General features: G+C 53.1%; 1 protein-coding gene across 3 annotated transcripts; it reads right to left on the bottom strand.

The window, feature by feature from the left end:
* Positions 1 to 1,560: 1,560 nt before the first annotated feature.
* On the bottom strand, positions 1,561 to 8,996 carry DNAJB2 (DnaJ heat shock protein family (Hsp40) member B2). 3 transcript variants are annotated; one of them, XM_068967403.1, is made up of 10 exons: positions 8,872 to 8,996; positions 8,521 to 8,622; positions 7,722 to 7,831; positions 6,607 to 6,660; positions 6,302 to 6,424; positions 5,193 to 5,285; positions 4,884 to 4,986; positions 4,625 to 4,695; positions 3,582 to 3,788; positions 1,561 to 2,478 (listed from the first exon to the last, which is right to left on the bottom strand). In XM_068967403.1, the coding sequence occupies exons 2-10, from the start codon at positions 8,583 to 8,585 to the stop codon at positions 2,468 to 2,470; spliced, it is 837 nt and encodes a 278-aa protein (XP_068823504.1). In that variant the 5' UTR covers positions 8,586 to 8,622; positions 8,872 to 8,996; the 3' UTR covers positions 1,561 to 2,467. The 3 variants fall into 3 exon arrangements, with proteins under 3 accessions (XP_068823504.1, XP_068823502.1, XP_068823503.1); XM_068967401.1 differs by having other exon boundaries at positions 1,561 to 3,788; XM_068967402.1 differs by lacking the exon at positions 5,193 to 5,285 and having other exon boundaries at positions 1,561 to 3,788.
* Between the last annotated feature and the right edge of the window lie 5,934 nt (positions 8,997 to 14,930).

Raw genomic sequence — 14,930 nt, 5'->3', positions numbered from 1 at the left:
CATGCTTGGCCTCTTTGCTGCATCCCCTCTTAGTTCTAGGGCAGCAGCTTCACATCTTTTGGTCTCAGGAATAATATACATCACGCAGGAAGGAGGTTAGGACTAAATGAGGTGATACAGGCCAAGTGCTCACCACAGCTTAAGCAGAATTAGCTAAACTTTGGTAAAGGCTCACAGATAGGCCTGTGAGATGTCACAACATTCATTCACCTGGGGGCAAAGGGCACTTTCTCCCCATTCCCCCAGAATGCCCCCACTCTGTATGGCCTCAGAGGAGACTCCATCCGCGTGTTCCTTGGACAACAGTGGTACACATAGAAATGAGGCAAAAAGAGCCTTGAGCCTGGAGCTACTCAGGAATTAATTAGGGCCGCCTCACCTTGCCAAGGCTCAGAAAGTGAAAGTGTTGGTCACTCAGTCCTTTCCAGCTCTTTGCGCCCCCATGGACTTAGCCCACCAGGCTCCTCTGTCCATGGGATTTTCCAGGCAAGAATACTGGAGTAGGTTGCCATTTCCTTCTCCAGGGGATCTTCCTGACCCAGGGATCAAACCCGTGTCTCCTGCATTGCAGGCAAGATTCTTTACCATCTGAGCCTCCAGGGAAGCCCAAGGCTCAGGCCCCCACATCAAAGATGGGCGAGTACCACCTGTCCTGCTCAGAGAATGAAGGGACAGTGTGTGGACCTCTCGCCCCCCACCCCTCATCTGTGCTCTGCTGCAGCTCAACACCACTGTTGGTCATCGTAAAGGCTGGAAGTGGGCAGAAACTTCCAACAGATTCTCTCTCTCTCTCTCTCAAGACAGAGGCTTGAAATTCCTTTCAGGGCATGCTGCTTCCTTGTTTTGAGGAAAACACAATATAGGTCCTTTGGCTATTGAGGATGAAGCCCAGTGCTTACCCCCGAATGGAAGACAGAGTTGGAGGCGAACCACACTGCCCTGCAAGATGATGGAAAAGTGCTTGTCCCGTGGCTGGGAGGGCCTCTCTGCAGGTGTCTGAAGAGACAGGATGGGGGAGGAACCTAGTTTTCACCTCCCTGGGCCCTGGACCCTGCGTGGGGCAGACTTATGCCACTCCATGTGAGAGAGGTAGGCTTCCGACCCTGGGTGCTAGCCATAAGCTAAGAGGACCTGTGGAGGGGGTGCTCAGTCTCTGGGCCTCAGGAGGAGGTTTTTAGAGGTGTTTCACCATGTTTCTGGCTTTCTGTTGGCCTCAGGTTTCAGTCCAGTCAGATCTGGTCCTAGCTGTGCTTGCAGACCCTGCAGTAGTTGGGTGGTGGGGTCCTGCATTCGGAGAACAATAGCTGCCTGTGAAAGCCCAGTGCGGGGGCCCCCAGAGGTGAGGCATGTGAGCATAGCCTGGGATTCCACACCATATTAGGGGAGGGCCGCCTGGTCAAAGAGGGGACTTCTGCTGTCGGCTGGGAAGGTTTGCGACCTCTGGATGCCTGAGAAATAAAGGGAGGTGTGTCACCCGCTGGCCCCACAGGGTTGGCTGGCGGGAAGGAAGCACACAGGACACAGCACACCACTAAGCTCTCGAAACTCAGCTTTATTGACTTCCAGTGTTTCCCTCTTGGTCTGAGCTCAGCCCAGCTGGCTTTGATAGGTCACTGAGACTCAATGGCACAGGGGCTGGCAACACCCCAGCTCCACCACTTCCCTCCCCGGCCACCGGGCTCCCCAGGGAGGGAGGAGGAGAGGCAGTTTCTGTGGTGTTGGAGAGAAAGAATGGGCAGCAGGGTCAGAGGCCAAAGGAGCCATACAAGCAGCAGCATGCCCGGAGCACCCATCACACGCTGATTCCAGCCACACACACACACACACACACACACACACACACACACCCAGAGCGCTAGGGTGGCCTTCCACCTTCCAAGCTCTCACCAGCCCATGCCCATCAGCCCTCTTGAGACCACGCCCTGCTCAGCCAATCCGCCCTGGCTCATTCTCAGACCCCAGGACTGCCCACAGGAAAATAACCTCTCCCAGATGCCTCGGGGCCTTGATTTGTACACTCTAACCCCAGCGCTAGCAAGAGGTATCAGGGGAAACAAAGCTCACATTCCCCCTTCATCCACATTCTTGCCACCCCTGCCAGGGACAAATCAAATGACAAGATGTCCCCATCTCACGACGAGTTAACAGGCCGACCAGAGCTGGAACTACATATCCCAAGATGCACAGCTCCGTTAACTGCGCACCACTTCCTCCAAGCATGATCTAACAGAAAGGAGGCGAGGTGCGTTGCATTCTGGGACTTGTAGTCCCCAGGAAACAGCACCAAACACCCTGGGAAGCATTTACAGGCTAAGCCTACCTCCCACCCGGCCCCCGCCCACCACCCAGGCCCAGCTCTATGCTCAGCACGGGTGAGCGAGAGGGATGGAGGGTCCCTTCCCAGTGCACAGGGTTGGGCGCTGTCCTGTTGGAACTGTGCAGCAACTCTGGGTCCCGGACATCCAGCTCAGAACACATCTGGGGAGAGAGCGGGGGTGGGGTGACAGGAGAGAGGATCAGCCGCAAGCCGTGGAGGGCAGAGCTAAGCATGCAGCCCTGGGCTAGCCCTGTGGCCTCTCCCTGAGCCCTGATGCGTGGTGCGGGAGGATGGGACGCGGTCCCTCCTAGACCTCCCTCCTGGGGCACCCTGGCCCTATCCCCCCTCTCCAGGGTTAGCCGGCCTCACCTCTGGCTAGTCCGGAGGCTGGGGGCAGGCTGAGGCAGCAAGAGGAAGGGAGGAGGAGTAGGCTCCGGTTCTGAATCTGGACGGGCCGAGAGGCTCCCGCCCCACCCAGCTAGCCTCCCCGGAAGACCTTGTGGCCCTACGGGCCACAGCATCTTCCTCGCCACAAAGAGGCTTTCTGGGGAAAAGGAAGAAGGGAGTCCCAGCCAGGCAGGAGGCAGTGAAAGCAAGCGATGTAGCCCGCGGGGAATTGCAGACAGAAGAGTGCGAGGGAGGAGAAGCAGCACCAGGAGGGAAGCAACAGAGACGTCAGAGCTCAACACTGCGCACGGAAACCGGGGTGGGGGTGTCTGCAGCCGACCAGGAGAGCTGTGGCTGCCCACTCTGGCTCAGAGAACCTCAGGCCAAGTCCTCCTTCCTTGACATCATTCAGCAACACAGGTGGCAGAAGGCCTGGGCATGAAAGGCCCAACCCAAGCCACTAATGCCCCTTAGAAACTCCCCGTCTAATAAGAATTCAGTTCATCCTGGCTCCTCAGGCCCTCCCGCTGCCCTGAGGTCCCCCCACGCTGGACTTCACCAGGGACCTATCAGCCATGGGCTGAGCACAGCAAATCCACGCTGGAGGGAGGGGTGGACCTGGGGAGGGAGCGCCGAGGTGGAGAGGGGCTCCTGCAACTCAGGCCATGCCCTTCTCTGACCAGGACTCCCAGTCCCCCCCGAATCGGGTGGGCTGGGCCTGGTGATCAGAGGATGAGGCAGCGAGTGGCCTTCTCCTCCGGAGAGGGGCTGGGCTTGGCTGTGTCACCCCTTGCACCCTCATGGGGCTCCCGCACGCCTGGATCGTGGTTCTGGGCCTTGGGCTGCCCCTGCCGTCGTCGCTGTGCCCCCCGCCCACCTGCCGGTTTCTTTCCAGATGCCTCCATCTCTGACAGGCTGTAGGCCATGGCAAGCTGCAGGTCCTCATCCTCCTCAGAGAGGCTGCCATCGAGGGGTCGTGACACAGGGGTCTGCCGGACCTGCGTGGCCCCTGACCTGGAGGTGACAGACTGCTGCTGCTCACGACGGCTCAGCTCCAAGCCCAGGGCCAGGTCGTCTGGGATACCTGCAGGAGTCACGGCCACCATGAGGCCCTTTGATCCAGGCCTCGGGAAGCCTGCCAGGTGGCCTCATGCACTCTGGCCACTCTCAGCCCCTCCTTTGGAAGTGGGGGTGCATGCATTTTGAAACCTACATGGTTATGAGCATGGCCAGTTATTCAGCTTCAGCAGGTACAAGCTGTCTCTTTGGACAAATTACTCAATCTCCCTAAGCCCCCCTTTCCTCATCCATAAAATGGGAATGACAAGAGTGCCTACACTGTCAAATGGTTCCAGTGATTAAATAAGACAGCTTACGAAGTGCCCTTATTAGCACACAGAGCTCCCAGAGTCAGCGGGCACCAAAGGGTGACCATCCTGTACCGCGTGGCATTGTGGGAAGAAGAGGTCAGCCCCAGGAACCCTGCATCCTGTAGTATCATTCCTGGCTTCATCCTTCACTAAGTAGGTCAAAGCCTTGGGCGTGGGGCTACCCGGGAGTTAGGACCGTTTAGCTATGCTCAGGCTCCGTCTCTGCAAATCAAAAGTAGGGCGAGTGCAAACTGCCCTGCTTTCCCCTGGTTCTTGTAAGAATACTGGGGATATGGTGGTGTGTGTGCAAGGGCTTTGAAACTAGTCACGTGCTCTGCAAACTCCAGGCATCCCAACTCATGACAATGGTGGCTAGCGGGCCCTCTGAGAGCCCATGATTCTGTGTCCCGGCACCCCCACCCCTTCCCCCCGATCACCATCTCCGATCCTGCCAGTCTGGCCCAGGGGAGTTCAGAGAGGAGTAGGTTGGGGAGGGGGCTCTGGGGCCTCGGGCTTCCTGCTAGGGATCGGTGGCTGGGCCCTTCCTCACCATTGATCGTGACGGACTTCAGCTGCCCATCCTCCTCCACTTCTACCCGCTCCTGCCCGTTCTCCATAATCCTGTGGGAGACAGCATGGTTCACTGGGCAGGCGGGCCTGAATCCTGCGGGAGTCTGTCCGGGCTCCGCGCTGCACTGGACAAGACATACTGGGCTCTGCCCTCAGGGAGCTGCCTCTCGAGTCGTCTGCAGGCCCCCCACTGCCACTTCACCCTGCAGCCCTGGCATGGTCCCAGAAGAAGCCCTCACCTGCGTGTGGTGATGCGGCGTCCTTGGACAAAGGTGGTGGACGTAGAGACGGACCGAAAAGCACCAGCCCCAGGACTGAAGGAGAAAGACGAGGAGGAGAAATCTGGCATCGGGATAAGGGGGGTGGGGGGGGAGGGGGCATTAGACAGAGGCTGCACCCGGCAGGCAGGCTGTGCTCACAAAGGGCCGGGAACCTCTGTGAGGCAGGGCTCTGGAGACATGAGAGAGAAGGCGTGGGAGAACAACGAGCTGAGGTGGGGGGCTCCAGGACTCCAAACGTTTGCAGGCATGGGAAAGAATGGCACTTACCAGAGTGCCCAGGAAAGGAGGAAGAGAAGGTGAAGAAAGGGCCCGAGTGTCGGGAACCCCGGTTCTGAAGCTCTGAGAAGGGGCCCAGGTCATCTGCAATGAGTAAGCAGATGAACCATCATCTGGTGAAAAGATCCTCCCCTGCCCCCCAGAATGTGTGAACCCTGCTCTTATTATTATTTTTTTAATATTTATTTGTCTGCACTGGGTGTAAGTTATGGCATATGGGATCTAGTTCCCTGACCAGGGATTGAACCCCAGTCCCCTGCATTGGGAGCACTGAGTCTTAAGCCACTGGACCACCAAAAAAGACCCTGCTGCTGCTGCTAAGTCACTTCAGTCGTGTCCGACTCTGTGTGACCCCATAGAGGGCAGCCCACCAGGCTCCCCCATCCCTGGGATTCATCAGGCAGGAGTATTGGAGTGGGGTGCCATTTCCTTCTCCAACAGAAGAAGACCCTGAACCCTGCTTAATCTTAGTCTTGAAATAGAAGCTGCTAAGCAACTGGGTACATTTCAGCTTGGACTGATTTATAAATCAAATTCATTTTTAGTATTATATATGATAAAGTTCCCTGGTCAATTGCGGCCACTGTAAATAAAGGAAGACGGGCAGAAGGAACATCTCCTTCAGTTTTAGGCATAAGCCTGGTGTGATGTCAGGCAGACACAGCTACAAGTCTCTGCTCTGCCATCTGCTGTGTGACTCTAAGCAAGTTGTTTGAATGTGCCTCAGTTCTCTCATCTCTAAGTGGGGATAAAGTTATCCATTCAAACAGGTAGCGTCTGTTGTTGTTTGTAACCGCATTATCACTGGTCCCATGATGTTCTGAGTCTTGCTTTCATGGCTGTCACTGTGGAGGTTTAACAATGAATTACTGTTGTTATCATTTACGTAAGGCCAGTCTCTGAAGTGTCACTATAGGGTCACGTGGGTTCTGGCATGTGTGAGGTTCTGTCCCAGCGCTCACTTGGATCCACCCCCACAAAGTCTTCTGTCTGTGGAATTCTGTTTCCCTCTCAGCCTCCTGCCTAAGGCCTCCTGGCTGATGGAGGGCAGGCCTGGAGGGAGAAGTCCAGCTCGTCAGACGCCCACCAAGTCCACTCACCAAAGAGCTCTGCAAAAGGGTCTCCGCTCCCGAAGAACTCCCGGAAGACCTCCTCTGGGCTGCGGAAGGTGAAGGTGAAGCCAGGCCCGCCACTACCAGCTTCCGCGCGAGACGGGCCGGTTCCTGGAGGAAAGGCAGCATGGGGAGAGGGCTCAGGGCAGGCACCTTGCCCTGAGTGAGGGGACCCCACCCGAGGCTCCGAGACTCCAGGAGCCTGGAGTGAGAGCAAGAATCCACTGCAGAAGACTGGCCTCCCTGCTCCTCCCTGACCCACTTCTGTCCCGGGGTGTCCCCACTCCACCTACCTGCCCCAGTCAGCCCTTCCCGGCCATAGAGGTCGTAGATCTCACGCTTATGCTCTGAAAAAAGAGACTGGATCATTTTTCCCTCCTTCTGGGATGACGGCCACCACTTCCAGGCTAGGCCCCTCTTAAGACTGTCCAGAGACTGACACTTGGGGGGCAGGAGGGTGAACAGGGGACATGAACATGGCCATGGTTTTAGCAGCAGCTCAGCCCTTCACACAAGGGATCCTTCCCATCTGTATAATGGACACAATAACAACTCTGACCTCATAGCTGCAAGGATTAAATGAGATAATCCACCTAAACTGCCTAGCACAGTCCCTGACACTCACTGCTTCATAAATGTTAACTAATGATTACTGTGTTATCATTAATCAGGGCTTTAACCTAAATGTCACAGAGAGACCTTCCGTGACTACCTAACAAAAGTTGGTGCCTGTGATTCCCTATTCCCTATCACATCACCCTATTATTCCTTTAGCATAACCTTGTCTCTGCATTTACTTGGTTAACGTCCATCCTTCCTGACCAGACTGTGACAGACCCATCAGGGCAAGGACATAGCCTGTTTGTCCTTCACTGTTCCTCTGCCCAACCAGAGCCTGGCACCTTAAGCACTCAGTGAATATTTTTTGAATTAATGAATAAAAAACCTGGAGTCATATTCCTTGAGCAAGTTACTCACTTCTCTCAGCCTCAGTTTTCTTGTCTGACAAATGGGATGACAAATCCTGTCTTGAAGAATGGCTATGAAGACTCATGGAGATTACACCCCCTAAGGCCTGGCTCAGAGAAGGCTCAGCATACCTTGGTTCCCTGCCTTGCTTCCTTCCCCTTATCAGGACCTATGCCGCAACTATCAGACCCTGGGGGACAGACACTGAGACAGGGGATAAGGGGAAAAATAAAAGGGTGCTTGGCACACAGTAGGTGCTCCTCTGAATTGAAACAAAGAATTCTAGAGTCCCTGTGAGAGAGGAGCACTTAATTGCCAGGTTGAAAGAGGCATGGAGGCGATGAGGGTGGTGGCAGCATGGCTTTGGGAAGCAATGTGATGGGCATGAAGTTGGAGTGACAGGTGCTGGCTTGCCCTGACCCCTGACCCTGGCCCTTACTGTCGGACAGCACTTCATACGCCTCGGCCACCTCCTTGAACTTCTTCTCAGCAAACTCTTTATTATCTGGGTTCTTGTCTGGGTGCCACTGTAATGCCTTCTTCCTATACCTGCAGGAAGTGGGTTCAGAGGGGAGGGTCAGGGGACAAAGGCAGGCACTTCCCACCAGGAAACACAATGACCCATTTCCTGTTAGTCCACCATAGCCCTTCCACCACTCAGATCCGGGTCAGTCCCAGCCGCTAGGGCTGCCTCTGCAGCAGTGTTTTAGTGGAGTCCCTCTCTCTCCCCTCTGCAGCCAGTGCTAGGACTACATACTGTATCAGCAGACGATAACCTGAGAGTGAGAAAGTCCCAGCCCTAACCCCTCCTTGGGGCTAGCTGGGTCTGGGGTTGCAAAGGACGGTAGGTACATGTGTCCATGCAGGGTACGGGGGCCGCTGGTCCCTCCTGGTCTCAGTGCTTGAGCATGTCTGCACTGCATGCTCAGAAATCCCACACTTAAGAGGCTGGGGGATGGGGTAGGAGTGAAGACTGAGGGAAAGAAAGGACGGGAGGGTGCACTGGAAAAAGAGCCCACACTGCAGCTCGTAAACAGATCTCGCTACACATTTTCCCCTATTCATCCAGGGGTTTCCTTCCTCCCTGCAGGGGTTCACTCTCTGAGGAAGCCTCCCAGCCCACCCCAGTCTTTTCTAAGGACCTGGCTCTCTCCGCACTGCCTCTGAAGGGCCCCGGGGTGGTGGTGGCGGGGTGGGGTGGGGTGAGTGGCTTTCTGATGCACGGCGGAGGCACTTACGCCTTTTTGATGTCATCAGCGGACGCACTTCGCGGTACGTCTAGGATCTCGTAGTAGGATGCCATGGCAACTCGTTAGTCGTCAGGCGGGTCTCCTTGGGGGCTGCGGGGTAGAGAAGGTAGAGTCAGACCCGAAAGAACAGAGAGCCCCTCCCTGGGGCTGGAGACCCCCGCAGGGGGCAGCAGAGCCCGCTGGCTCTCCTCGCGGCCGGTGACTAGACTCCCTCCGGCAGCCTTATCGGCCCTGGCAGGCGGGTGCCACCGGCTATCTCGGGACTCAGAGTCGGGGCGCCCTATCGCAGCCAGCAAACGCCAAGGGCCCCCCAGCCTGACCGGGGCCCCCCGCCCGCACCTCCTCCGCCAGGAGTCCCTGGCCTCCTGCAGCGCCCCGCCCCTGCCCCCCTCCGGGAACCGTCTGGCACCGGCTGCCCGGCTCGCGGCTGCTGCGTAGGACGCGGCCGGCCCAGCTGTGCGCGCAAGCGTGCGTCAGCGGCACGGAAACTACTAGAGACCCAGAGGAGGCCGGCTCGGCCTGTCACCTCGGGGGTGGACTGGGGGGCGTGCTGCTGCAGGGGCTGCCGGGAGATGGAGGCGGAGCCGGCTATTTTGGGCTTGCACCAGGACAACGTCATCCCCAGATGGGACCTGGGAGACAGCGGCAGGTTCCATTCAAGCGTGACGCATTCGCCAATAAACAAGCCGCCCAGCCCCTGGCCCCTCTGTGGCCTTCCTACAGACAGGCTCGGTGACCCGGGGAAAATCGCCACCTCAAGGGCTCACAGACTCCCCTCGCGGCCTAAATCCTCCTCTTTCTTTCAGATCCCTGCTCCAGCCCCATCGTCAAAAGAGGCCGCCTGATTTCCCTGAGTAGGTCAGACCTGCCTCTCACAGCTGTTCTTGGCATATTTCCTCACACTGGTCACAGATACAGATTAGCATTTGTTTATTTGACTGACATTCACCTCCCCCACTAGAATGTCAATTTCGGAGGGCAGAGATTATGTCCTTTTTTTTCTCTCTCTCACTAGAGTATTAAGGACAGTTAGTGGGATTCAAAAATAATCCGTTGGATGATTAAATAATGAACAGATGGGAACATGTTATGACACATTTGACACATTTGGGGTGGGGGGCAGAAAGAGAGGAAATTCCCCAGATTCGAGGTTTTTCTTTCCAAACTGATCCTGAGTAGACCTCTTCCACTTTAAAGTGATTTCTAGCCCATGGCCTCATGGGAAATTGAGAGAACCTTCTAGAACTGGCTTCCACTTGCTATCCAGGCCAATCCACAAACATTAATTGAACATCTTATATATTGTAGATGCTGCCAGGATGTAAAAAGAAGACTGTGGCCCAGTCCCTAACTTCACAGAGCTCCAACATAAGATACCAGCCCAGCAGTATAGACCACTGGGAAACCTCAAGGCTTTGGAAACAGACAGACCTGGGTTTGCAACCTGGTGCTACTGTGTGACAGGAAAACTTCTAAGGACTTGTTTTTTCCTCCCTAAATACAGGTAATGCCTAGGGCTCTTTGAAAGTCACATGAGGTATAGTGAATAGGTGGTACAAGTGGGAAAGAATCCACCTTCAAATTCAGGAGACACAAGAGATGCAGGTTTGATCCCTGGGTTGGGAAGATCCTCTGGAGTAGGAAATGGCAACCCACTCCAGTATTCTTGCCTGGAAAATTCCATAGACAGAGGAGCTGGCAGGTTATACAGTCCATGGGGTCGCAAAGAGTCAGACACTACTAAGCACACAGCACAGGCTCTTAGTACAAAAACTCTGGCATCATTACTGGCTGAACAATAATGGCTATGTGAATCCAGTACTTTAAGCTGGGTGACCCAGAAATGCTTTCATCAAAGAGAAGGGCTTGAGCCAGACATGAAAGCAGAGCCTGGAGTGCATTTGTCCAGTTTTCCTGGCTGCTCAGTGTCTGAGCCTCCTACCTACCTACACCTGGCGAATTCCCACTGTGTAGGCTTTGATGGGAAGCAGGCCACTACCTGCCACAAGACCCGAAACTTGCTCTCCCAGACTCCCTGGCTCCAAGGGTGCAGGCAAAAGCCAGACATTCTACCAGTCGGGAGGGCCAACTGGGAATCTGGAATCTGGAACAAGTCACAGAGAAGCAGGGGCAGTTGAGAATTCATTTCTACAGCGGTGGCAGCAGAGCCAGCAGTGGCCTCTAGTGTCTGGAGGAGGGAATGTCAACCTCAATGCCTGGGTGGGAGGAGGCCTCTCTGCAGTGAATGGAGGGGACAGGGGTCTTTTAGGCAGTCTGTCCCATGCCCTGACCTTGACTGTGGTACGGACTGCCCAACTTCCCTTGATGGCTACCTGTTGGCAGAGTCTTGTTTGGCAGCCCTTGTATCGATTCTGTATGCTACCCAGTATCTCTCCAGTTGTGTGTGTGTGTGTGTGTGTGTTGGGTGAGGGTGGGATTGGGTGGATGATTTCCTGTTTGTTTGTTTTTTTTATTTTGCCAGAGTTTCTACTGTTTCCAGTCTTGACTGACCTTGGTATAAGAGGAAGGAATCGATTAGGTTCAGTCAGTTCAGTCACTCAGTCGTGTCCAACTCTTTGCAACCCCATGGACTGCAGCATGCCAGGCTTCCCTGTCCATCACCAACTCCCAGAGCTTGCTCAAACTCAAGTCCATCGAGTTGGTGATGCCATCCAACCATCTCATCCTCTGTCGTCCCCATCTCCTCCTGCTTTTTAAAAATCTTTCCCAGCATCAGAATCTTTTCAAATAGGTCAGTTTTTCACATCAGGTGGCCAAAGTATTGTAGTTTCAGCTTCAGCATCAGTCCTTCCAGCGAATATTCAGGACTGATTTCCTTTAGGATTGACTAGTTTGATCTCCTTGCAGTCCAAGGGACTCGCAAGAGTCTTCTCCACAGTTCAAAGGCATCAGTTCTTCAGTGCTCAGCTTTCTTTAGAGTCCAACTCTCACATCCATACATGACTACTGGAAAAACCATAGTTGTGACTAGACGGACCTTTGTTGGCAAAGTAATGTCCCTGCTTTTTAACATGCTGTCTAGGTTTGTCATAGCTTTTCTTGATTAGTTTACGTCACTCCAAAGTCTTCCAAATCTCTTTCTTTTTACTTCTCTTATCTCAACAGAGTTTTGTCTAGCACTTACCATGTATGTGGTATTATGGTAAGACTAGGAATATAAAGAGATTTAAGTTTCAGTCCCTGTACTGAGGGAAATGAAAACCTTGTTGGGGCACAGGCCAATGACAGCTGAGGAGAATTATGTGGAACACAAGTAGCAAGCAAAGGGTTAATTTCCTTTGTTCACAAAGGATTCCAACAAACTTATGAGCAAAGACGAGCAATGTAATTTTTAAATGGGCAAAGGGCACAGAAAGGACAGTTCACAGAAGAGAAAGTACTGGCTTTTAAATATGGAAAGCTGTTCAATCTCATTCATAGTAAGAGAACTATAAAGGAAAGCTGCAAGAAAATACTTCCACTTCTCAGATGATTGATGCAGATCAAAAGGTGTGTGTAATATGGGCAAGGCTGTGAGCACAGGTGGTCTCATACATTGGTAGTGGGAGGGGTAATTTGGATAACTTTTAAAGAGAGCAGTGTGAGGTATATTTCAAAATTAAAGATGTGTGCCCTTTGACCCAGTAATACCAATTATAGTAATCTGTTGTACATATATGCAAAAAAGTATGTGCAAGTGTTGCAGCATTCTTTTCAATAGCAAAGAATTAGAAATAACCTAAATACTACACCATTAATAGCAGACTGGTTAAGTAAGTAATGATACAATGCACTATGGAATACTATATTGTCACCAAAAGAATGAGGCATATCTATATGTAATGCTATGTTATTGTTAAGTGAAAAAACAAGATGTAGAGCAAAGTATATTTAAATGTGTACACCCATTAGTATACATTAGTGTGCACACTTCAGCAGTCTGGAAGGAAATACTATAATAACAAAAAACATGAACAATGATGGCTGCCAAGAGGGGACTAAATGAAGGGGACTTATGTTTGCTGTTTGTCAATCTCTTTGGTACCTTTTGAATTCTGAAGTGTGTGTACATAATAACTGGTCAAATACGCATGTAATCTTTTAAAATCTAGTTGGGGAAATGGGATATCAGAAAGGAGCTGAGTGCTACGCTGCAAGGCAATGCATGCCAAGTATCACCTGAGCAATAGAGACAGAAGAGAGAGGCTGTAGAGGAAGGAGAGGCCTCAGAGCTGGACAGGTCCTGGGTGACCGTGGCCTAAACTGGAAGGAATGGCAACAGGCAAGAAGGGGAGGGAGGCTAGAAGGGAATGCAACTTTGGAGGCAGGCATGTTCCTGACACATCAGAGGTAAGGGAGGAAATGTATTGGGTGGAATCCAAAGTTGGGGCTCTGTCTCTTGTGTCTGCCTGCAGGAGGTAATTGTACCCTGGCTTTAGAAGCCTCGGGGATGAAAGCATTCCCCTACACTGAGGGAGTCCTCAGGAGCCGGGCTAGATGGGCACTCCCAGCTACCCCATGGAGATCTGGGTTGCCACCTCCCCCACCCACACCCACACCCAGCCCAACCTAAGCCTGCCAGAGCTTGCCCACAGACTTACTAACTGGGAGGCCTCACCAGATCCGAGAGGAGGTGATCCTCCAACTACCCAGAGTGGGCTGGCTGGTACAGCCATCAGGAGGGGAGCCTGGCCACTTCTGTGGATGCCCAGCCATGTTGCCAGGTGAAGACCTCACCTTTCTCAGGGCCTTTCCTCACCTATTGGAAAGCTTTTGAAGCTTGGCCCCAGAGACGCCTTGGCCCTTGTTCAGCCCTGGAAGCTGAGTCCCTGCACCGGCGCCCCCTAGCCCTCTCCCACAGTGCCTGGCCAAGGGAGTGTCAAGCGTCACCCCCTCCCTGCCTTCGAGGCAACTGAGTCACTGTCTGGGCACCGGGGACCTGGCAGGTCTAGACGAGGTGACGTCTGGAGGGGTGCCCCGATCTATTGCAGGCGGGAGGAGAGAACACCGAGGAAGAGGAGGCAGCAGTTTTGGCCAGACTGACCCAGGTTTCAGTCCCTGCTCCTCCACTTCCTCGCTGAGTAGCCTTGTGCAAGTCACGTGACTTCTCCAAGCCTGTGTCACCACATCTATAAAAGAGGCGTTCATTAAACAGATCTGAGAATCTAATATGTGTCAGGCGGCATTCTGGATCCTGAGAGAAGAATAGGCCTTGTTCCCATGGACCTTCCAGTCCAGTGGGTACAATAATTATATTTACCTCAGAAGGCAATGGCATCCCACTCCAGTACTCTTGCCTGGAGAATCCCATGGACGGAGGAGCCTGGTAGGCTGCAGTCCATGGGGTCGAGAAGAGTCGGACACAACTGAGCGGCTTCACTCACTTTTCACTTTCATGCATTGGAGAAGGAAATGGCAACCCACTCCAGTGTTCTTGCCTGGAGAATCCCAGGGATAGGGGAGCCTGGTGGGCTGCTGTCTATGGGGTCACACAGAGTCGGACATGACTGAAGTGACTTAGCAGCAGCAGCAGCAGGATTAAAGAAGGTAGCATTGGGCATTCCTTGGTGATCCCATGGTTAGAATTCCATGCTTCTACTGCAGGGGCACAGGTTCAATCCCTGGTCAGGGAACTAAGATCCCATCAGCCTTGAGGGATGGCCAATAAAAATTCATTAATTAAAAAAATCAAGAAGATAGTATGAATGTGGGGCCTAATATATAGTAGGTGCTTAATAAACAACAACAATTTTTCTTGGGTTTTAAAAGCTCCTCAAATAACCCCTCTTCCCTCCCCAAGTTTGAATCCAGTTGATAGAAAGACACAGGATAGAGATTTGAAATTCAGCCCTTTTAGAGGAGAAAAATAATCAATAAAAGCAGATTGGAGGATATAGCTGAGCTAGCTATTCAGCCAAAATGGATTTCAGAATAATTAAATGATTCTCCGAAGCCCGTCGCACAAGTATACACACAATTGCAGGCCTCTGTCTTCCCAGGACAGAGTTTACCTGTCAGCTGAAATCCTCCGAGAGGCACTGAGAATCCTTTCTGTCTCTGAGAAAATCATTGCAAAATAGAGGGAGGAAACTGTTGGGCTGGGTGTGCCTGTTTTCTCCTCTAAACTTCTCACCATCGTGGTGCCACCACTCCATCCTCTAATTACAAAATAATTATTGAGACAAGAGACAAGAGTGACAGGGACAGGTGAGGGGGACCATATGGGGAAGGGGAGGAGTCACTCCCTTTCCAGTTTTACCTGAGTGGCCTCCTGGGCTAGGCCCAGGTGCAGGTGTGTGGAGGTAAGTGTTTTATTCACCTCATTCTGGAATCACCCACCTTTCCTGCCCCGGTTTGTATCTCACAGGCTGCACCTCCTTTTCCCTAGGTCCTCTCTT

Source organism: Capricornis sumatraensis, chromosome 3 (genome assembly GCF_032405125.1).
Source record: "Capricornis sumatraensis isolate serow.1 chromosome 3, serow.2, whole genome shotgun sequence".
Classification (NCBI taxonomy): Eukaryota; Metazoa; Chordata; class Mammalia; order Artiodactyla; family Bovidae; genus Capricornis; species Capricornis sumatraensis.
Note: the sequence above shows the minus strand (reverse complement) of the source record. Positions and strands in the feature narration are given on the sequence as shown.

What these genes read in the sequence shown, in the direction of transcription:
- DNAJB2 (XM_068967401.1), bottom strand. Translation starts at nt 8,585, where the DNA reads ATGGCATCCTACTACGAGATCCTAGACGTACCGCGAAGTGCGTCCGCT. An exon ending in GGAAGGGCTGACTGGGGCAG is followed by an intron (nt 6,425 to 6,606) that starts GTAGGTGGAGTG and finishes CCTTTCCTCCAG; the next exon opens with GAACCGGCCCGTCTCGCGCG. An exon ending in CCCTTTTGCAGAGCTCTTTG is followed by an intron (nt 5,286 to 6,301) that starts GTGAGTGGACTT and finishes TACTCATTGCAG; the next exon opens with ATGACCTGGGCCCCTTCTCA.